The sequence below is a fragment of the Nelusetta ayraudi genome, unplaced genomic scaffold (assembly GCF_046127955.1).
Source record: "Nelusetta ayraudi isolate G7.1 ecotype Tasmania unplaced genomic scaffold, CSIRO-AGI_Nayr_v1 ptg000090l, whole genome shotgun sequence".
NCBI lineage: Eukaryota > Metazoa > Chordata > Actinopteri > Tetraodontiformes > Monacanthidae > Nelusetta > Nelusetta ayraudi.
In genome coordinates this window covers 2,964,906-2,985,127 of record NW_027466140.1, presented here as the reverse complement: position 1 = coordinate 2,985,127, position 20,222 = coordinate 2,964,906, and the positions used below count along the sequence as shown (strand labels likewise).

The 20,222-nt window shown below is 39.9% G+C and overlaps 4 protein-coding genes across 7 annotated transcripts; 1 reads left to right on the top strand and 3 right to left on the bottom strand.

The window, feature by feature from the left end:
• Positions 1-495: 495 nt before the first annotated feature.
• Positions 496-9,886, bottom strand: nxf1a (nuclear RNA export factor 1a). Of its 3 annotated transcripts, none has more exons than XM_076046376.1 (22): positions 9,789-9,886; positions 8,462-8,521; positions 7,754-7,961; positions 7,118-7,283; positions 6,948-7,031; positions 6,515-6,619; positions 6,246-6,326; positions 5,996-6,065; positions 5,751-5,839; positions 5,527-5,634; positions 5,312-5,421; positions 3,157-3,193; positions 2,956-3,024; positions 2,699-2,754; positions 2,221-2,328; positions 2,064-2,122; positions 1,847-1,962; positions 1,724-1,766; positions 1,544-1,622; positions 1,117-1,299; positions 926-986; positions 496-848 (listed from the first exon to the last, which is right to left on the bottom strand). In XM_076046376.1, exons 1-22 carry the CDS (start codon positions 9,856-9,858, stop codon positions 810-812), a joined length of 2,001 nt encoding a protein of 666 aa, XP_075902491.1. In that variant the 5' UTR covers positions 9,859-9,886; the 3' UTR covers positions 496-809. The 3 variants fall into 3 exon arrangements, with proteins under 3 accessions (XP_075902491.1, XP_075902492.1, XP_075902493.1); XM_076046377.1 differs by lacking the exon at positions 9,789-9,886 and adding an exon at positions 8,850-8,986; XM_076046378.1 differs by lacking the exons at positions 8,462-8,521; positions 9,789-9,886 and adding an exon at positions 8,583-8,836.
• A 266-nt stretch (positions 9,887-10,152) lies between these two features.
• Positions 10,153-14,156, bottom strand: LOC142901753 (inositol-trisphosphate 3-kinase A). 2 transcript variants are annotated; one of them, XM_076046380.1, is made up of 8 exons: positions 14,029-14,156; positions 13,063-13,895; positions 12,320-12,404; positions 11,971-12,184; positions 11,531-11,735; positions 11,337-11,438; positions 10,988-11,059; positions 10,153-10,860 (listed from the first exon to the last, which is right to left on the bottom strand). In XM_076046380.1, exons 2-8 carry the CDS (start codon positions 13,885-13,887, stop codon positions 10,606-10,608), a joined length of 1,758 nt encoding a protein of 585 aa, XP_075902495.1. In that variant the 5' UTR covers positions 13,888-13,895; positions 14,029-14,156; the 3' UTR covers positions 10,153-10,605. The 2 variants fall into 2 exon arrangements, with proteins under 2 accessions (XP_075902495.1, XP_075902494.1); XM_076046379.1 differs by having other exon boundaries at positions 13,063-14,156.
• A 141-nt stretch (positions 14,157-14,297) lies between these two features.
• LOC142901833 (seipin-like) lies at positions 14,298-16,989 on the bottom strand. Its single transcript, XM_076046534.1, has 8 exons — positions 16,727-16,989; positions 16,577-16,655; positions 16,346-16,489; positions 16,214-16,249; positions 15,539-15,673; positions 15,331-15,428; positions 14,790-15,143; positions 14,298-14,707 (listed from the first exon to the last, which is right to left on the bottom strand). Exons 1-7 carry the CDS (start codon positions 16,975-16,977, stop codon positions 14,873-14,875), a joined length of 1,014 nt encoding a protein of 337 aa, XP_075902649.1. The 5' UTR covers positions 16,978-16,989; the 3' UTR covers positions 14,298-14,707; positions 14,790-14,872.
• Positions 16,990-18,367: 1,378 nt separating this feature from the next.
• rnaseh2c (ribonuclease H2, subunit C) lies at positions 18,368-19,965 on the top strand. The gene is made up of 5 exons (XM_076046677.1): positions 18,368-18,510; positions 18,863-19,017; positions 19,175-19,287; positions 19,385-19,504; positions 19,612-19,965. The coding sequence occupies exons 2-5, from the start codon at positions 18,864-18,866 to the stop codon at positions 19,633-19,635; spliced, it is 411 nt and encodes a 136-aa protein (XP_075902792.1). The 5' UTR covers positions 18,368-18,510; position 18,863; the 3' UTR covers positions 19,636-19,965.
• Positions 19,966-20,222: the final 257 nt, after the last annotated feature.

Here is a 20,222-nt window from a genome sequence, read left to right as displayed (position 1 = left end):
GAGCATCATGACGTCATGACGCAGGCGCCATCTCTGAATGCCAGTCCACGTTTAAATCTCCAACGGATGAACCGTTTTTTGTCCGGATTTATGAGTTGGTGGTGAAGTTCGTGTTGCCCTCTAGGACACATTTTTTCCAGACTTAATAGAAATTAAAAAAGAAATCACTATTTTGAGGCTTGTTGGCTAAAATAAAAACCCCATTTTCCATGTTTAAAGTATTGTAATGACCACATATACATTTGTGATATACATATCACAAACATTTCAATAATCATTTTGTAAATTAATGTCTCAGGATTTGGGAGACATTCATTAAACCAAGATCACTACACTACAGGGTGAAGATCACTATGACTAAATAATAACCCCCCCCCACCCCCCCAAAAAAAAGAGAACAAAAAAACATATGTATTCTAGAAGTGTAAGCATAAAATTAAGGTCAAAGAATTCAGAATCTACCATTTTTACATGAACGAAATGAATTGAAGCATGTGTGTAACAAAATACTTTTATTGTCATACACAGTAAAACAAATTAACGTGAACACAAGCGCTGTTCAATTATCTGTACTCCTATGAAAATGTAGTGATTTTTTATTTTTTTAAATTTTTTAAACAAATGTCCAAACCCTATGATGAATGTAACACAGCAACTGTTGACATTTGGCTGTTAAGAGTTTACACAAGTAAACATGGTCCACATTTATTTTATTTTTTTAATAAAAGAAGTCAAAGTGTAACGGATAAAACAAAATCCATAAATAAAATTACTGAAGACGTTAATTCCCCAAAGAATGATTTGACTTTTTATTTTATGAAGGCCACATCTGGAATCTTGCCGTCCGCCTGAAAAGAGAGCGAGAACATTTAAGAGCCATGTTACACAAAGATGAGACGATTGTGCAATAATAAATCCATTTTACCTTCAACTGAGTGAAAATTTGTGCAGCACGATCAAAATTCCACTCATTGTCCTGCAGACACCTGTGGAGGGAATAGATTGAAAACATTTACCAACTCAATCTGGTTCGATTAGGTGAATCATTTATTAGAAACTACTGTTGATTTAACAAGCAATAAAAAAAAAAAGCAGATGCAAACAAAAACCACTCACTTTTGGGACCATTCAAGGTTCATGCCAGATTTCTGTGAGAAGGCTGTGAGCATTTCCTGCTGCTGTGCCGTGAGGGTAGGAACGGGACTGGAAGAAGGAGTCGGAGCAGGCGCAACAAAAGCTCGCCGGATCTCCTCTGTTGTTGCCATCCTGATAAAAAGCTGGTCGTTGACAATGCACAAACTATGGAGCAGAGGAGGAGATAAACAGTAAGATTTGACAACAAGAATAAAAAAAGTACATTTTGCATGTTAATTAAATTGAATATATATATATTTTTTTCCAAACAAGGTGCCGATTGGCATCAAACCAAATTTAGTACCAATACATATCTGAAAATTGATTGAAATTGAATGATTCAACACAAGCTACAGGTCCATGTGACAGATAATGTAGGAATTATCTTTCTATTTATCTATTAACTTACCCAGTACTTCCTGCTGGAACAGTGATCAATACTCGAGAGAAGGCCATTGTGGACTCTCGGGATTTCCCATCAACTGCAACTGAAAATACACAACACAAATTAGGAAAAACGATGACAATATATTTTAAGTTTATCACAACTGAAAAAAAGAAAAAAGAAAAGAAAGAAAAAAAAACTCACCCTCTTTGAAGATTCCACTCACTGTGAATGACAGCAGCGTGTTCTGCAAAGACAAAACAAAACAAAATTTAAGAAAATGTTCAGCAACTGAAGGCAAGTCTTAAGAAATAAACATGGACTCACTGTGTAGGTGTTCACATCAACGGTGAAGGAGGCGATGTCATGCTGAGTTTTGGGCAACTCGTTGAGAAACGCCACAACATTTAGTCGCGTGTGCTTCAGAAGCCGGAACCGAATAGCTAAAGGATGGACAGTTTAATGAGGGACATGAAGAAATCTGAAGATAATTGCTGAGGGTCCAAATATTTAAAAATTTCAGCAACTTAATGGACAAACTCACTTGAGTCTTTGAGTCTCTTGAGATTCCGGCTGTCCTTATGATACTCCCCCAGACTGCTCCTGATTCCATATGAGGTGAAGAGAAATTGACAACGATATTGACTCGGAAAGGTTAGCGGTGATTGGTTAGTTGACATATTGATATTTGTCTGTCTCACCGTGAGGGATTCTGGGTGGTGTACGGTGTTGTGATGGATAAAGATGCACCATCATGATAGGCGTCCAGAAGGGGCTGCCTGTCTCCTGAGTCATAGATGCTGTAGTACCTGAAGAACCAAATCATAACCCACATGAAAATATGTATTTGATGTAATGTCACTGACCAAAGATTTTCATGCCAATTCAAAAATGCCATGGACATTGTTGATTTTTACTTTGGCTGTAGCACCTCATTAGGAAGTAAATTAGCTCACAATTTCAATGCAAAATTATTAGAATCTTGAAATTTAAAAGTGATGAGCTTAACAGTAAAGCTTGCCACTCACAAAACCCACAACTAAACTGAATATTTCTTTTTTTTATGTCATATTAAAGGCAGCAGTCTTGAAGAAGCCTCAAAACATTCAGCTCAAAACATTGCAGACAAATAACATTTTTGGAGTCTTAAGAAAAATCCTGACAACATGACGAACTCACTGTTGCAAGAACCGGAGGATGAGACCCTTAATTTCATCCGAGCCAAAACAGCTGCCCTGCAAGACAAATGGAAAGCATTTTTTCCCCAGAAAAATGTAATTAGTTTATGAATAGGACCAGAAATAGTCTCATTTTAAATTTCCTTAAAATGGTTTAGGTGTTAAGGTGAAATGTTAAGAACAAGACAATGTTTGAGTCTGGCAAAATTAAGGTTTTTAGTCACAACAGTGGCCTTTGGTGCAAGGTAAACAAATTACCTTGCTGGGTGGGATGGTTGTGGGTGTCTCTACGTCAAATCCAATGGGTGCTGGAAGGTCCTGGCCATCCTACAAAACAAACCAAACAAAAATATTAGTAGTGCTGTGACACAAGTGTGAACTGAAACAATCTGAGACACTGAATGCAAACAGAGAACTCAAAGCTTTACGATGGATATGTTGTGTTTAATTGTGACCTACCAGCTTGAGGAGCCGTGGAAACCTCTGCCGCACAGCACTGGGACAATGACAAAAAAAATAAATTGAAAATTCAACAGCGGACAAGTCATTTTTCTGAACAACTACACGTTCCAGTCTCAATCACAACTGCTGACCTGCATCACGTCATGTTGCGCTATTCGGTTAATTGAATTTTAATAACGTGAAGCTGTCAAAGAATTTTGATCATTCCTTTAGTGACCAGTACTTTTAACCCGTGATGGAAAGGCTTAACAGTTTGTTTTAGCAAATCCAAAAACAGAATATCATGCATGTCTTCACGTTTAGAGTCGCGTGAGTCGCCTTTGAATAACGCTCCCACCCAGGGGTATACTCACCAGCAGGTATACTCACGCTCTCCCCCCAAAATGTGGACATAGACTGATTGGACATGGGGAAGCAACATTTATTCTTCTCAACACATACACACAAATCGTGCAGAGATCTGCAATCTACCAGGCTGGAAACCAGTAAACACATCCAGGTTGAGTCGAGAAAATGAAGGTTAACACTGGAAGAGGGGTTGGTACTGCCAGCTTTTGTAGGTCACAAAGAAACAAAACGACGCAGGGTCTCTGTGAAGAAAGTTTAGTTTAGACAAACACTAGCCCAGTCCGAAAACAGTTCATCCCACACACACACACACACAGACGTCATTCTTCCACATTGATACACGTAGTCCGTGTTTATCAGTAAAGCAGCAGCATCCTGTGAATACAGCAGAGGGGGAAAAAGAGCCAGTCGTAAAGTGAGCTGCACCAGCAGTCCCAGTGCTCATCTGACAGGGTCCCCCTGCTGCACCAACAATGCAGTTATTGGTTCAATACTGTCGCCCAAACACAAATTCTGAAGAGAAGAGCCATAATGTGCTGTGATAATTGCACTTTCACTGGAGCTCCTAATTTTTCTTCCATTTACTTTGGCCCCACGTCTCATGAAAGAGGCGAAAATGTCTTCCTACAGTCTGTGCTTCCTGGTAGAGCGTTCCTTTTAGGCCACAGCAGTTAGAAACTGGGAGATGAACCCCACAACAGCTGCGAATTAAGGATCTTTGCCCAACTCTCCACAATATTCACTGAAGACCAGATGCTTGTTCTTGGTCGGAGAGAACCACCTGCCTGGAAGAGAGGGCTTTCATGGTTTTGCTCATCACTTAAAATGATCCACGTCCCCCCTGCCTCGGCCCAACGACCTCCCCTGTGCCGTCCCGCCTTGTGAGAGCTCTTCTCTTGGTGTTCTCTCTGGGACTGAGGCCGAGTAATCGTGACTGTGCCTGCCTTAGGTTGTCCCAAGGTTTTGAGGTGGGATCTTACCCGTCATGGGCTATCCAGCCTTCCATACTCGCCTGATACAGGTGGTCGAGTGGGCAAGGGTGATAAGAGAGGAGGGGAGATCATTGGCTGCAGATTTCTTTGTTCCATCCAAACATGTGACAAGTCAACTGTGGAGTGCGCTCTCTTTAATCAGTTTTAGGATCCAGCTGAAAATAAAACTGTTGGATTCCTGGATGATGGAGCAGGTAATAATAAACAGACATGATTGTGTTTCAATGATATTTTTTTTAAGAGCTTCTTCTCTTCTCTATCTCATTAAGCTTTATGGTTTAACAGCAGTTTGTGGAATGGGTAACTCCAATATCAGCACGGGAGTGCTGGATGCAGCATCACTGAGAACCATAACACAAGACAAAACCTGAGAAGACATCCCACAAAGAAGCTGAAAACTGGGCAGATAACAGGTGAAACTGGTGATAGAGAAAGCTGGAGGGAAACTGGAGGTACACCTGGACGTGAATATAGAGACAAAGCCCTGTCAGCGTGTTTGGAAGAAGAAAAGTTAGAATAATAAGGAGGAATGAACAATTCCGAAGAGAGGAGTGCGTGGCACTGAAAGAAGATTTTTTTTTTTAACTTCCTCAATCACACAAGAATATGCAAAACCAAACAATGCAAGCTGCTCCTGGTTTCGCATGTCCTACTTGACTGTTGGGGGAAGAACACTGAGGATATCCTGTGTAGGACACTTAAAAACTGGGACGCCTTTGGGGACAGCCCTATTTGAAAACAAGGCATCAAAGTGCAAAGTTTGTTTTTACTCGATGCCCTTCTTTCCTTATCCCACAGACACGTTTACTGACCTGATGTAGGAGGCCTGATCCTTGAAGAGGTCACCAAGAGGGTTCCTGTTCAGCCACAGCTCCACCAGCTTCAGGCCTTTAATCTTGTCAAGCTCACGATCAGACTTCAGCTGAAAAAGATGCAAAGTGGTGCAAAGGGGAATTGGGATACATTGAGCAAAAATCTGATATAGTGTCATTCTAATATGGAAAAGAAAAAAAAAAAAAAAAGCTACCTCATTGTGGGAAAGGTTGAGAGTCTTCAGCTGGGGCACTTTGGTAACTAGTTCAGCAAATTCATCCAGTTTGTGGATGCGGTTGTTACTCAGGTTCAAGGAGTTAAGCTGGCAAGAGACATTTAGATGAATGAGAGAAAAGTAAATGAATAGAATGTTTTAAAAAAGAGAGAAAAGAACTACATTTTTAACACGCCCAAATCGTAAATTAATAGAGATATTACCTCTGGAATGTTTTCTTCAATGATCTTGATGACAGCTTCCATGTTTGTCTTCCTGTTCAAGATAACTTCAACGTTCTGGGAAACCAGATCTGTCATATGGAAAAGAAATTAACATAAAAACATTTCCAAGAGTGTTCCTGTAATGCAGTAAAAGCTGCAACTGTATATTTAGAAGTTGAAGTTATTTTAACGTGTCTTGTACATGTCAAGAGTGAAGGACAATGTGCATGTCAAGGTATAATGACCTGGGTCTGTTCGGATATTGTTCAAATCCAGCGCTTGTTGGGAGCCATCAAAACGTTTCGCCATGCATTGCTGCAAAATATGAAAACAGAACGTTAGGTGGTTAGGGAGGTGGGGACATTAGTGTAATTAGACAGTACAAAAAAAAAAAGGAAAATTAAACAATTGCCTGACATAACTTTACAACAACAACAACCACCACCACCAAGAAGCCACTATCACATGTCACTGAAACCTTCTGCAGCAGCTCACCTTCAGGTGATCCAGGTGTTCAGGTTTCAGGTCAGAAAGAAGGAAAGATGGAGGGGCACTGGGATTGATATGTACCTCCACCTTGAGGAGAAACAACAGCAGGTATTAGAGTTTACTCTTTGTAGACACTGTGATGTCTAGTAAGAGCTACATAGTAAGAAACTAAATAATTATCTCTAAACCAACAATAAGACTTATGTGCACTAGATGTGTATTAGCAATAGGACCTTCTCGCCTCCACTAGGCAAGAAATCAGATAGCCAACATACCTTGTAACCATCACTGTCTGTAATCTTATGGGAACATTTGTGGATAGCGGTGGCAGTGGGTGAGTCATCGACATAGAAATGAGCCCTGTTGTGTTCCACATGGTACTAGAAAGATGACAGAGGGGAGATGAGAAACATACAATAATGCTGATGTAGACATCTACCTTTTCAGTGTCAAAAAGATAACAAAGTAGAACAATTTAAAATTATTTTTTTGTCATGTATCAACTAGGGGTAGAAAAATAATGGCTTCATTGTGGTACATTAGAATGATTTGCTTGGAAAACAGGATGTTATTTGGCCAATGTCCCCAAGTCTGTCAACACGGAAGGAATGTAATTTTACCATTTTGCCAATAGAGTTTTTTGCAACAAAAATTGATGCTTATTTCTGCAATACCGGTTACAATTGAAAATGCTTTGCAAAGCCTTACCTGCACAGGTGTGAAGGGAACCGAGCAAATATTTTGAAGTGCTGTCAACAACCACTTCTTGTCATACTTTCTCCCATGAGGAATCTGTCGAACAAGTTAGGAACACAATTATTTTTAATCAACAGGTCACAGCAGACAAACATGAGTGACTTGTGAAGACTCATTCCTACCGTGACTTTGTACCAGCCTGTGCGATTTTTTCCTCCTCCTCCACCGCCACCACCGCTTCTGTCTCCTCTGAAGCCACCTCCTCTACCTCCTCCGCCTTTGCCTTGTCGCCGGTCTCTGTCAAATCGACCATCTCCTCCTTTTCCCATACCTCTTGAATATGGATTGCTAATGCAAACACATTAGGGTTTGGGTTATTGTAATACTGTTTATAGTAATAAATCACACAGAACATTATCATCAAAATCTAAAAATCTGTGATCTGAGCGTGGGCCATACAATAAATGTCAAACACAACTTGTTCGCCCTGTGGCCATCTGGCACAGAAAGATCTGCCGCCATAACAACCAGGGAGTGCTGTCTTTGCTATTTGAGATTCCTACAATGAATGACCACACTGAAACACTTGCATGAAAATTAACACAACAAACCAGATTACTAATGCAAAGCAAAAACTGTAGGTTTATATACAATCAATTATCACAACTGAAGAAACTAAATTAGAGTTATGAACTAGAGTGCGTTTAAAAAAAACAGTCAACTCTTCAATTATTACACAAATCTAATTACCAACTTGACTTAAGTATCAGTAAGTCCCACTGAAACCCAACAAGAACAAAATATTTTGGTTCACTTACAATCGATGCTGGGAGCTGTTGTCCTGAGCATTGTCACTCATAACTATGTCTCCTTCAGGATCATCCAGCCTGGATCGAGGTCCAGGAGCACCAAAGTTCCCCGCATGGCCTCCACGCTGACGGTCTCTACGAGACCTGTTGTATGACCGGCTCTTGTGGCCACCTCTGCCTTTACGGTTGCGAAATGGTGCCGTTCTGTCATCATGTTCTAATAATGTAAATGGAGAGAAACCTTAGCATTATTAACAACAAAAAATAAAATAAAAAAATACTGAAATCAAATAAAGTTTTGCAAATACATGGAATAACACAGATAACAGAGAACACAGCTACAAGAGTAGCGTAAACAAGTCAAAAGTAGTGGAAGGATTGCATGGATAAAACAATCTTACTTTCCGGTCAAATATATCCTAAACCTACTGATCCAGAACATACGAATGGTTCCAACAAAACTTTTAAAAAAGAAGAAAAAAAGAAAAAGAAAACTAAAGTGAAGAGAAACGTTTTGCTGAGAATCAAGCTTTGATATTTAAAACGGTAATCTCATTATCAGGTTAGAATATAACCATACCCGATCACATTACTTTAATGTTACGTAACAAAGTTAACTGTTTAAATACATAATGTAGTAGAAATGTAAATCCTGCGGCGATGTCCTCGTGTCTTTTAGGTAAGGTACTTGTCCGGAGGAACCGCGTTTAATTTTACCTCCTGGGATCACGTAACCAGCGCTTCTGACCTCTCTCCTCACAATAAAATCTCCAGTATCTGAGAAAAGACGGTAAAGACAGCACAAAACAAAGGTTTACGATGGAAACGGCTTTCTTACCGTTGTAGTAGTGACCATCCGCCATATTTCAAGAGCAGAGCGTGACTAGAAAAACAGCCCCGAGTTTAATATGACAAGTCTTATTGGTTATTATATGACTTGTCAAATTATTTTACCAAACAATAAAGAATTAGCTTCGCAGCACGTTTAGAGGTCGAAACCGAATTATTCCGGAGTGATCGGACCGTCTGACTTTAGCTAGCTGTTAGCTTAGGTGGCATCTTCCACTTGCATTCACAAGAAGAGGGCGGAACTAGGACCTCTTACAGTTCCACTTCCGGGGCATCATGGAGGCAGCATTCAGGAAACGCCGACACACGTTAGAAATCCATAGAAATTCAAGAGATAACTGACCACACGTTAAGTTCGAGCTCAATTCGTAACATATTTACAGACCTCTGCGGTGTGCTTAGATTTTATCTAGTTTACGATCTAAAACTCGCTTTGATCTCCAACTAAACTACCCACAATGCACTGCTGTTGCTCTACATAGGTACATTGTTTGTTTTAATGTGTTTGTGTGGCACATTAAACACACAGAAACAATATCGTTATTAAACGTTAGCTTTAACATTTGGCAGTTTTGGGGTAGTGGTAAAACTCACACTAAATGGCGCAAAAGCAATTCTGCACTTAAAGGCGAGATTTATATACAAAATAAGAAATGCATCAAGCTAACATATCATGTTACAATATGCACGTTTTACAACATTATGTTATTAAATATCTTGAAAGATATACATGTAACCCGTTTAAGAAAAACAAACAAAAACCTAATCGAGTAATCAACTATTTTCTGACCAGGTGTTTACCCAAATTACAGCAGCTGCTAAAATTTGAGTCTGAAAACACAGTGCCACACTCATTGCAATCCTGATTTTCAATTAATTCAAGCAATATTTGACATTTTATGAGAAAATAAGTATCGTGGCATATTTAATGGAGTTTGCGTAGATGAATAACATATAGTTACAACTGCACATTCCCCTGCCTTCACCCTTTATTGCCAAAAATAAAGGCTCATCTTAATATATAAATTCAATTTCATATACCAGAGATAACATCGCACGTCTTGAGAACGAAAAAAAAGTTCCCTAATAAACGTGCACGTAATTAGGATTTGATTCGTAACGACACTTGCTATGCAGGTTAAACAATCCAAACTAAAGTTTCTTTTTGGAACTTTGGCCTACTTGGCTAGCTTACCATGGTCCAGTACACGTGCCACAACCGCTAGGTTCTGGTAGCTTCTGTGGTAGGAGGCCGCGGGGTCCATCCGATCAATGTACCAGCCGTTTAACGTACAACTAACTGCACTTGAAAACAGTTAAAATACAACATTCGTTGTGAGTTTTTAGTGTGTGTGTGTGTGTATCTGGCAACTTGCCTTAGGCAAACATTTTCAAGTTTAGTAGGCTTTGTAACAGGGTGTTGTCTTGTCAGTGTCAACTATTGCGGATTTGTGCGGTAATACCAACGACAACACGGCACCACCTGATGGAGACAAGTGGAACGACTGACGGACTGTAATCAGAATCTGTTGCGACGTTACTGCAAGTACAAGGCAAGGCGTACAGGACATTTGGTCTTTATCAAATCAAAAATTCTGACACTCAGGAATTTAATTTTTTTGTACACAACATTGCAAATAACGAAAAGGACAGTGCCTCATAAACTGTTCTGTCTTGCTTTAAATATTTATTTGTGAAGAGTATTGTCGAATAAAACTGATAAAAACATGACTGAAAATTGTCTTGATAAGTTTCTTCCTTCAGCACTCATTAAACATGTCAATAAAATGTAAACAATTTTCAAACTGCTTCATTATACGGGAGATCCCAGGTATTTTCACAGAAATCATTGCTGTGCTGTATAAATTGCATCTGGATACATTTATATAAGATCCGTTTGTCCTGAATAGGCCTTAAAATAAAGATTAAGAATAAAGAATTAAGAATAAATTCTGTTTAAATATCTCTCCTTTAATCACGTTCCAAAGCTGATAACGAGAAATTCTTCTGAATTAATCACTATCACTCCTCTTTCCTATGCTGCCATCTTGCCTTGGTCTGTCAGCCATGTCAACTGCTTGGCTCAGTGCGGCAATTAGAGAGGTCAGACCGATGAGGTATCCATCCTCTCCACTCCCCTCAGTCCATGGAACATTATGAAGGAGTTCTCTTGTTCCAGGCACAGGGGTTGTCCTCCCAAAGTCTATCATCCAAACATTGGCCCTGCTTCTGTGGTCATGCACAAAGAGAAGCGAGCTGCCAATCACCTGATCGGGTCAGACATCAGTTAGTGTATATAGATAAATTGTTATGTAATGACAGAATGTGTGAATATTAGATATGCACCTAAAAATATGATTTTAAGTATTTTCCCTGGCAGTTGTATGAACAAACCTCATGACTTTTGAAGAACAGAGAGTTTTTCAGAGCATCACTCAGGGCCAGGAGTCTCAAGTAATATGCCCTCTGCAAAAGCAGATGGGACATTTTCATTGTTTAGCTACAACAAACTGGACAAAACATCAGTAATCTGACTGTGAAGAATTGGAAAGATATTAGAAAAACTTTTATTCAATTTCTAGCAATTTTCCATTTCAAGAATCCACAATTCATTTTTAGAGCTTAATTTGGTTCTTCACCAAAGTTATTCAAACACGTGAAAAAAAATGTAGGTTGATTTGATAATGAATATAGAAATGTTGATACAAGAGATAAGGTTTTGTTGGGATTTAAGAAAACTGACCAGGATTCCCAGCTGACTCTTGGTGAAGTAGAGCAGTGTCTCCGTCACCTCTGCCAGGGTCTGGGTGTTCCTGAAATCTCGCTGGACATTCCCGTCCTCCTTCTGGCTCGCACACGATTATAAAGACAGGAACATTGAGATTCATTTGGAGTTGTGTGAGATGTGCATTGACAATTAGTGGTCTTTACTCTAACCATTATTCCCTCGATCCTGAAGCCCAGGGAGGATGTAGAAGTGGTTGTATCTCTCCACTGAAGGTATCGCCACTTGGTCACTCCCCTCTGAGCGTGTTCTTCCGCCGTCAGAGCCGACGGGTCTAATTTCATCATCTTCTCGTACATGTCTTTTCGGGGAAGTGTCTTGACCTGGGCTTTAATAATCTCCTCTTCCTGATATGTTCTAGGAAATTTATTACATGAAACGTAAAGAAGAAGAAAAATTATGTAACTATTGTTGCAATGTTTCAAAGTTAATGGTTATAGAATTAATGGGAATGGACTAATAAGAAATTATATCTGCATCACTGTCTTTAGATTCTCACTCTAAATAATGCATTTTGTTAAAGGTGTAAATTTATCCCCCAGAACTTGACTTGTTGCTTCTGGAACAGCAGTTGAACTGTTTACTGTCACACCTGACTCCCATCTTGCAGTCCATGATCGCTGGCCTATTAAGGCCACTGAGAAGGTCCTCCAGGCGAATGAAGCAGCCCTCCTGCCTTGTGACCAGGCCTCGGTACTGTGGGACAAATGGTCTCAAGGTGTCCGTCATCAGCAAGTCCAGGCATTTCGCCTCCACCTCACTGAACAGCTTCAACACCTCCCCTCTGCCGCTCAGATGGAAGTTTCCTGCAAGGTGACAAAAGCAAATCAACTCATGTGATAAACAACCCAACAGGTTTGACTGTGCACAGACACAGACAGTTTAATGGTCCTAAAAGGACAATACAAATGTACAGTACATAATGACTGCAATGCACATACCTTGATGTCCAGATAGTTGGACCCAGGAGCTCCGAAGCTGTAGCGGCCAGTGCATTATGGTCATGAAGGTTTTCCAGGAGCGACACTGAAGCACAAAACAGTTATCATTGTTGTTTTCATGAAAGGCAAACACAGTAACACTTACTGTTGATGTCTGATAATACTTGTCAAACCAAACTAAACTTTCTCCATGTAATAGACTGATAGATATTTGTTCTTGATTATAGTAATTATAGACTCCTCTTGAGTCCATATCCCAACATCTCATGCTTGGCTTTCCATGTCACTGAACTGTTTTGCATTAACAAAATAAAAGCATCCATTGATGTGCATGGTCACTGAAAATATCCCGAGCATGCCAGCAACCCACCTGTCTCCTATTTTTATTTTCCGATTTAGAATACTTGCTAGTATGTTTTTAAAGTGAATGTGTCAAAGTCCGTGTTACTCAATTTGTACTATCCATGAACTCACTACATCTGCTCCGTCCACATTTAAATCTAATTCTCTCATCTTTCACTCATCACCCGCTCACCTCTGTCCTCTTTTGGCAAGAACAGCAGACAAACATGCAAATGGCATTCAAATTGGACCTCAAATTTCATTTTCAAACTCATCCGAACGACTGTTAAAGAAAGAACAGTCTGCTTCACGAAAAAGCAGAACAGCCTTTGGCAGACAACAAACCAGTTTGTGCTGTAATTTTAAACCGTGTCATCTGTTTTGATCTCTCTCTTTCTCACCTTTCTGAATGCCGTTCTCTTTGAGACGGCATCCTCTTTGTCGCTGAAGACCTCGTCACTCTCGGCTGAGGAGAGGCTCATGGTGGAAGAGTTTGACGAGGAGGAAGTGGAGTGTAAGAGCTTGGAAAGGATTGGATGTGGGACAGGATGATGTGTTGAGGAGCTCTCTGTCTCCTCTGGAGGCTCGTCGTCCTCTTCGTCCTTTGAAGTTTCCTGGCACAGTGCTGATTCTGGAGACCTCCTTTCCACATCATCTCTCTTTATGTCCTGACTCAAGTTTTGTTCTCTGGACTCCCTCCACTTGCCCTCTTCCTCCACACCTCTTTTATTGTGCTGCCCCTCTTGTTCACTGTCCTCATACTTTTTATTAACGCACTCCCATGCCCAGGAATCAGCTTCATAGCTTGTTCCTAGTCTCTCCCACTGTCCCCATTTTGCCCTTCTGTTGGCCTTTGCAAACCTTGGATTAAACTCACAGTCATTTTTCTTTCTTTCTGGCGGTTGATCCAACTCTTTCTCACCTTCCTCATCATATCTGGGAGAGGAGCATTGAGAGATCTTTTCCCACTCTTCGTCTGAGTCATCTCCAATTCCTCCTATACACTGACTGTAAGGGGGGAAGCTCTTTGTTGACTGAAGCCTGAGTCGAGGAATTTTTCGGATTCTTGTCAGACAGTGGTTTGCCTCATTTGATAATCCAGCGGGAAAATCTTTTTTAGTAGTTTGCTTATTCTCTGTGTTTATCTTTATCCCCTGCATGTGGTCATCTCCTGACATTTCACTCTTTGGATTCCGTCTGCGGTGGCAGTGATGAATCTGCTCCATCTAATGTTCTTGTTCAACAAAGCATGCATTGATTTAATGTAACTTGAAGATATACAGTTTTAGGTCTAAATGTACCTCAGGAGTAATTTCATAAAAGGACACGAAAACATATGCAAGATAAACAGCAACAAGCCATCTTACCGTTTTTATTCCTCGGGTGTGTTCTGTGATGTAGAGCTTTGTGCCCTCTCCTCATCTCCTCCCATGCCATGTTTTGCATGCAGTGACGTTACACATTTTCCAAAACAACATTTGTCAAAAATAACTTCATACTAAGACCAAAAATGATTCATTCCGAGAAAGCTGCATGTGTCACCGCTAAAATAAATGTTACAGCTCTAACATTTATTTTAGAGGTGAGACATGTTGCAATTGTTTAGCATGTTTAAATATTGTTGTGAATCTTCATGGATTAATTGCTGAACAATACAAATAAAGTGATTTAATCTAATCATCACACAACTGGATGTTCCCATTCCTTGTCACAGACCAAATAAAAGGACTGTTGAAACGTGATTGTAGAATGAAAGTCAAAGACTTTGTTAAAAAACTAGAAGAGTAACTGTAAATGTATATGACCAAGAAATTAAAAGGGTTATAGATGCAATTTCCCACGACAGCTTCATCCTTGTGTCATACGAGAAAGGCCTTTCTCTTTTTTTTTTGCAAGGACTTTAGGCTGCATCAGAATCAGTTGTTTGGCTGTGAACAGGTTCCTGCTGTACGTCCACCCCAGCACTGTTGCCAGACTGTAAAGCGGGATCGTTCTGACTCTGATCTGCGGGCAATACCTGGAGGGAATTCTCCGCCTCTGCAGCACCTGTCGAGTAAATTGTTCTAAATGTCAGCAGCATGGCTGATATGCACTGCAAACAACTTTGATTGAATTCTGCTGAACCGACCCGTCTCTGCGTCTGCATTAGCATTTCCTTCATCTTCTTCGTGGTTGTGGGTGTTCAGATTTGCTTCCCCATTCGGCAGCATTTCATCTCCTGTGTTCTGAAAAACAATGTGAAAAAAACAAGGTATCAGAGCATTTTTTAGTCAGACATGATACATCGGAACAGATTCTGGTAAGACTCCACACCCGTACTGTAACACAAATTTCATGGGTGTCCCTTCTTGCCTGCAATGGGGCCTGAAACACTGACAGCAACACCCTCAGGTAGCTGAGCATGAAGATGACACTGAGGAAGATAAAGTTGCTGGACACACCCACGAAAGCTGACAGAAGAGGGAAGTTGAACAGCAGGTACCTGGCAAGAGGGCAACAAAATCAGTCGTTATATTTACATAAATAAAACATCTGCATTTAAATATATACAGTCACAGTCATGATACATACAGTTTCTTTTTGGTTAAAGTAGTCAGACAAGTAACTTATAGACCTACTTTAAAAATACAAAAAAGATTCCAGATAGTTATGGCGGTATTTGCTCGTACCTTAGACCAGTGAAATGAGCATGAATGTAGAGCTGAGATGAGTAGATCTGCACCTTGTTGGACAGGATCTCAACAACAGCAGTAATGGAGGGACTGTACTGTATGTTGACAAATACAGGACAAAAAAAAGATGAAGTCGACTTCTACCTTTAAAACACAATGACGTGCGCAAAGACCTTGAAAAAAATACTGTAAGTGAAAGACTCACAGGGTCGTCTGTGTAGTCGGAGAAGAGCTCCACCTCCAGCATTTGTTTCTGCTCAGCAGCTCGACTCAAGAAAACCGGGAGGAAGAGCAACGTTTCCAGGAACTTCAGGAGGTCTGTTCGGTATCTCAGCATGCTCTGACCACAACACAGTCAACAGAGGATCCACTGAAAACAACTATTTTCCCGCCCATTTTCCACAAACCAATGAGTTAGTGGATGTAGTTTATTTCAGGGAACTTTTGTATGTTTGCAAAACTGGATGCAATGTAATTGCGCAAATATCAGTTGTAAAGGTTTTGAAGGGACTGACCCCTGATTTATTAAAAAAAAAAATATATATATCATGATATTTACGTAAAAGAAGCTTGCCAGTGGACAGGGAATCAGGAAATAAAAATGTAGCAAGGGGGATATACACTAGATAACATGGCTAAAGACAAACAGGAGAGGGAAAAATCTAATTTCTGAGGTGGAAATGTATTGATGTTTGTTAATTACAGCAAGATTGTTAGTACTTTACTAGTCTAGCCATCAATAATGTCTGTTCTACCTAGTTAGTTAGTCACTGAATCTCACCTTATGTGGTCAGTGAGCTCGCAACGTATTAGCAAAATTACCTGTCAAAAGACATGACTGCGTGTTTGCTAAATAGTATTGTTTGCCAGTGTTACTTACAAAGCGAGAGCTGGTGGCTGACAGCACTTGGGTAGCCTAAGAAACACACAGCAATTTTGGTGAAAAACAAGAGTTATGTTTACAACAGAGAAAAATGTTTGGTTAAAAAAAAAAAATCCAAATGCAGCTTACGGTGCTTGTAGAAGACGCAACCTGGCCTCCATTCTGAGAGTAAAAGGCTGTTCTGATCATGAACATCCCCTGGGCCTGATTGGCTGGTGATTCAGGCATCTCCAACAGCAGGGAGATGTGATAAGGCTGGCCAAATGTCATCACCTGAAGGGGGAAATGGTTAAAAGAATTCATATAATGACGAGATAAATGCTTAAATCAGATAGAGATAAACACTCACGCAGAACATACATGTTTTCTGTTTCTGACCATGGAGACGTTAGCCACTGGATAAGAGCACCAGAAAGAGGCAGGTGACTCACAGTCTGTTCTGCAGAAGACAAAAGTTACACATCAAAACTCAATCGGAGTTTTTCTTGCACACTTCGACAAAATACTAACCTGTAGTAGTAGTACACATCTGTGGAAAAAGCTGTGTTTGGCATATAGGAGTAGTACAAGCTACCGTATAAAAAAGCAGCAATCCACAGTAGCAGGAAGACAAGAAAGAACACAGCAAAGGTCTGGGTCACTCTCTGACGGATTTGCGATAGAACAGCGGCGGTATAATTCCAGAACTTCAGCAGCACTCCACCAAGGAAACCTAAGGGCTGTCCGTTATTTCCTGAAGGCAATGGATTTTCTTGAGCCATGGTAACAGGAGAAACTGTAAACCTACACAAAGGTCATAAACAGACAATACATTAGATAATGACAGTGGTTAATACAAAATACAGAATGAAAGTTATAGAAAGGATCATTCCGGCTGGTCTGCACCAAATTTTGTCAGTGACCAAAATTTTGATGGCTATTAATAAAGGTAAATATTTATTGGTAAGAAATATGAAAACCGAGGTGAAGCTAGGTCAGGTTTATAATGTTTTTCATGCACAATATTCTATTATGTAATTTTTCACTTGTCCAGTTCAAATGTCACACCACTGTACTATAAATATTTGAATATATCTTGTATCTCTTGAATTGTTAAATTGCTTTTGCTTTTATTGCACTACATGCCTAACCTGCACTCACTTTGTTAAATTCACCAAAGTGGAATACATGAAGTGTTATCATATATCTAATAAAACCTAGCATGCTTAATGAAGGAGCGACAAGCATTTCTCTGAAAGTACTGAAAATTACAAAACCACCGAGTCCAATCTGAGTCACAAGAAGAGGCTCTTCAATAGATGCCTTTCATGTCAGATGACTTTCAAACTGTGTCATCTATCTTTTTGGATGTATTACTTGTACACTATGAAATGCATCAGGGCAACACACCAAATGGGTATCAGTATGTTTTGACTCTGTGTGCCTAACTCAAGTCAACACTACCAACAAATATATCTGTGCAGTTATTGTAATGGTATTTTGTTTAATGTAAAAACAACCCAACACTTAATTTGTTTAATTCACACAGATATAAACAATAATAAACTCTATGCGTTTATCTTTAATGAACATAACTAGGAATTATATACACTAAGAATCTAAGAATTTAAGAATAAATTCACCTCTTCCCAGTCGTGTTGAAACCTCGCCACTTGTAGTCTCTTGGTCCACAGATTGTTGTGATTGTTATGAATGCTATGAACAGAAATCCCAGTGAATGATTTTGTTTTTGGCTTCTTCAAACTGCCTTGGGATGGGGTAAGCCCATCCCACACGAGGAGGGAGGCCAGGATTGCTGTGAGAAGCATGACACTGACAACTTGGAACAGGAGACACAAGCTTTCAACTGTGAACAAACAGATTGACGACAAATTTATTCCCAATGATTTACTTTACCTGATACATTATGTTAACAAGGCCAGCACTCCAGCATTTTAAATTATCATTAATTATATGAGTAATTTTATGCTAGTCTATAATGACTTTCCAACAATGCTACATGACTGACAATTATACAATTTTTCCTAAGTATGGCCTGTGAACATAATAAACAAGCCTATATGACAATAAAGTGTACAAAATTGACTTTAACCTTTTAAGAGGAGAACCGTAATATTGGGTGGCAGAGCGCGCATGAACAATCATCGACCAAGAGGGGGCGTACAATCAAGCCCGAACACATTTGTTTCAAGAAAAGAAGAAGACAATTTGTCCAATCAAATTTAACAACGGTGTACCCCGGAAGAGGTTAGATTGCGGATTTTGTATTTTAGCGCCACAGAAACTCCTGTAAGGTAAATTTGACCAAGATTTATCTAGTGTCTATATTATCTGTTTATAAGCATTTAAACATGTAGTATATATGTCCACGAAAAGGTTTGTGACATCCGTAGATAATCGTGCAGCTTTAACGTCACAGACATGTCTTATGGTTAACTTCTCCATGGCTAATCAAACTGAGCAACTTCTATTTGACTACGAACACATACGATGCGCACGCCGGTTGCAATTACATGTACAATTCATTGAACAAACCACCTGCTGAAATCAGTCTGCGGTCCTTACACGTGCGTTTTAAAAGGTGTTTCAGGGTGGAATTCTGCAGCCAACAACGTCATGACTTGTTTGTCTGCGCGCTGTTTGCAGGATGTCCTGTAACAACAGTGTTATCCGTGTTCAACTGTCCTCGGCGAGTCCGCCACCGCGAGTCCCAGTCCATCTGATGCCATGTGAGATTGAACACAACGGACCAGCCCAGGTGTCACAGTACCTCGATGCTACCACCAAACAGCACAAACATGGTGAATATTGAAAGTGGTAAAACCCCGTTTAAATTGATGCCACAAACAAATCTCAGGTGTTTATTTATGTTTTGGCATTCGGAGATCATGATTATATGTCTGACAATGTGCGAGATAACGCATAAAAAATTCCTGTTATCCCTGTATCTCATTACAGAGAAGACAGTTTCCTTCAGAGGACGAGGGTTAAAGGGACAGGAAGTCAACTGTCCACAGGGCTACACTGGCATAGTGCTGAAAGAGGCCAACAAGCCCGGATCTGACCAAGAGGTAAACATTCATTGTCCAGTCACACCCAAGGTAGACTTTGGAAATATGACCAGATGAAGACAAATCATTATTGCTGTATACTTCTCTGAATGTCCAGGACAGGACTGTGAAGTTGTCATCAGTGTTTGACACATTGACCTACTGGAACCTGGAGACACCTCCCACTTCAGACGACACAGTTGTCATGGCGATGGACTGGCCAGAGCTGGCTGAAGCAGTGAGTCTTTTGTCCATTTATTTATTAAGCACGGTCACTGAGGCAAATTTGACTTGAGTTGCTTTTTAGAATCATAGTTTAATGAGTATATTTTTTTTTCTTTCCAGATCCACGGACCAGTAGATGACTGAAGAGACTCGGTGCCTCAAGTTTTGCATACTGCTGTATCTAAGCATTTTAGAATTCTAGTATGCTAGTTTTTTTGTACATCTGAAAAAAGAAACTCGCTACCCAGTCCAGTGTTATTTTAGCAGAATTACACTGACCGTAAAGAACAGTGTTTATTCCCAAATAATTATATTTACAGTACATTGTGCACAACAGCTGCTGTGGTTTTGTATAGTAACTTTTTTGTACTTCATAAGTAATGCATTGTAACAAATTTAATACACATATCCAGGCACATATAAAGCTAAATTCATGAGTAAACCAAATTTAAAAAAATGATGTTGTCAAGCCCATTTTGTAATTCTGCAGAAGAAAAGGTTTGTGCAATAGTTTAAGTATTACATATAAAAAGTGTCTTCATATATACTACCAACGGGAAACGTTGACGAGTTGAACAGTAACGACTGAGTCTCAGCTAAAGTCAAGTAGAATCTGAAAAGTAGGCAGATACACAAAACTCACAACAGAACACTGACTGCAAGGGACACAACACCATGAATGTGATGAGACAGTTCAAAAGATAATTACTCATTTTGTTAGATATACATCG

What these genes read in the sequence shown, in the direction of transcription:
- LOC142901833 (XM_076046534.1), bottom strand. Translation starts at nt 16,977, where the DNA reads ATGGCTCAAGAAAATCCATTGCCTTCAGGAAATAACGGACAGCCCTTA. An exon ending in TTGCGTCTTCTACAAGCACC is followed by an intron (nt 16,250 to 16,345) that starts GTAAGCTGCATT and finishes TGTGTTTCTTAG; the next exon opens with GCTACCCAAGTGCTGTCAGC. An exon ending in CAGCCACCAGCTCTCGCTTT is followed by an intron (nt 15,674 to 16,213) that starts GTAAGTAACACT and finishes TGTTGTGGTCAG; the next exon opens with AGCATGCTGAGATACCGAAC.
- rnaseh2c (XM_076046677.1), top strand. Translation starts at nt 18,864, where the DNA reads ATGTCCTGTAACAACAGTGTTATCCGTGTTCAACTGTCCTCGGCGAGT. An exon ending in AGCCCGGATCTGACCAAGAG is followed by an intron (nt 19,288 to 19,384) that starts GTAAACATTCAT and finishes CTGAATGTCCAG; the next exon opens with GACAGGACTGTGAAGTTGTC. An exon ending in GGCCAGAGCTGGCTGAAGCA is followed by an intron (nt 19,505 to 19,611) that starts GTGAGTCTTTTG and finishes TTTTCTTTCCAG; the next exon opens with ATCCACGGACCAGTAGATGA.
- nxf1a (XM_076046376.1), bottom strand. Translation starts at nt 9,858, where the DNA reads ATGGACCCCGCGGCCTCCTACCACAGAAGCTACCAGAACCTAGCGGTT. An exon ending in CAGGCTGGTACAAAGTCACG is followed by an intron (nt 7,032 to 7,117) that starts GTAGGAATGAGT and finishes CTTGTTCGACAG; the next exon opens with ATTCCTCATGGGAGAAAGTA. An exon ending in GAGTGGAATCTTCAAAGAGG is followed by an intron (nt 1,623 to 1,723) that starts GTGAGTTTTTTT and finishes GTGTATTTTCAG; the next exon opens with TTGCAGTTGATGGGAAATCC.
- LOC142901753 (XM_076046379.1), bottom strand. Translation starts at nt 13,887, where the DNA reads ATGGAGCAGATTCATCACTGCCACCGCAGACGGAATCCAAAGAGTGAA. An exon ending in CCAACTATCTGGACATCAAG is followed by an intron (nt 12,185 to 12,319) that starts GTATGTGCATTG and finishes GTCACCTTGCAG; the next exon opens with GAAACTTCCATCTGAGCGGC. An exon ending in GACTGCAAGATGGGAGTCAG is followed by an intron (nt 11,736 to 11,970) that starts GTGTGACAGTAA and finishes TAAATTTCCTAG; the next exon opens with AACATATCAGGAAGAGGAGA.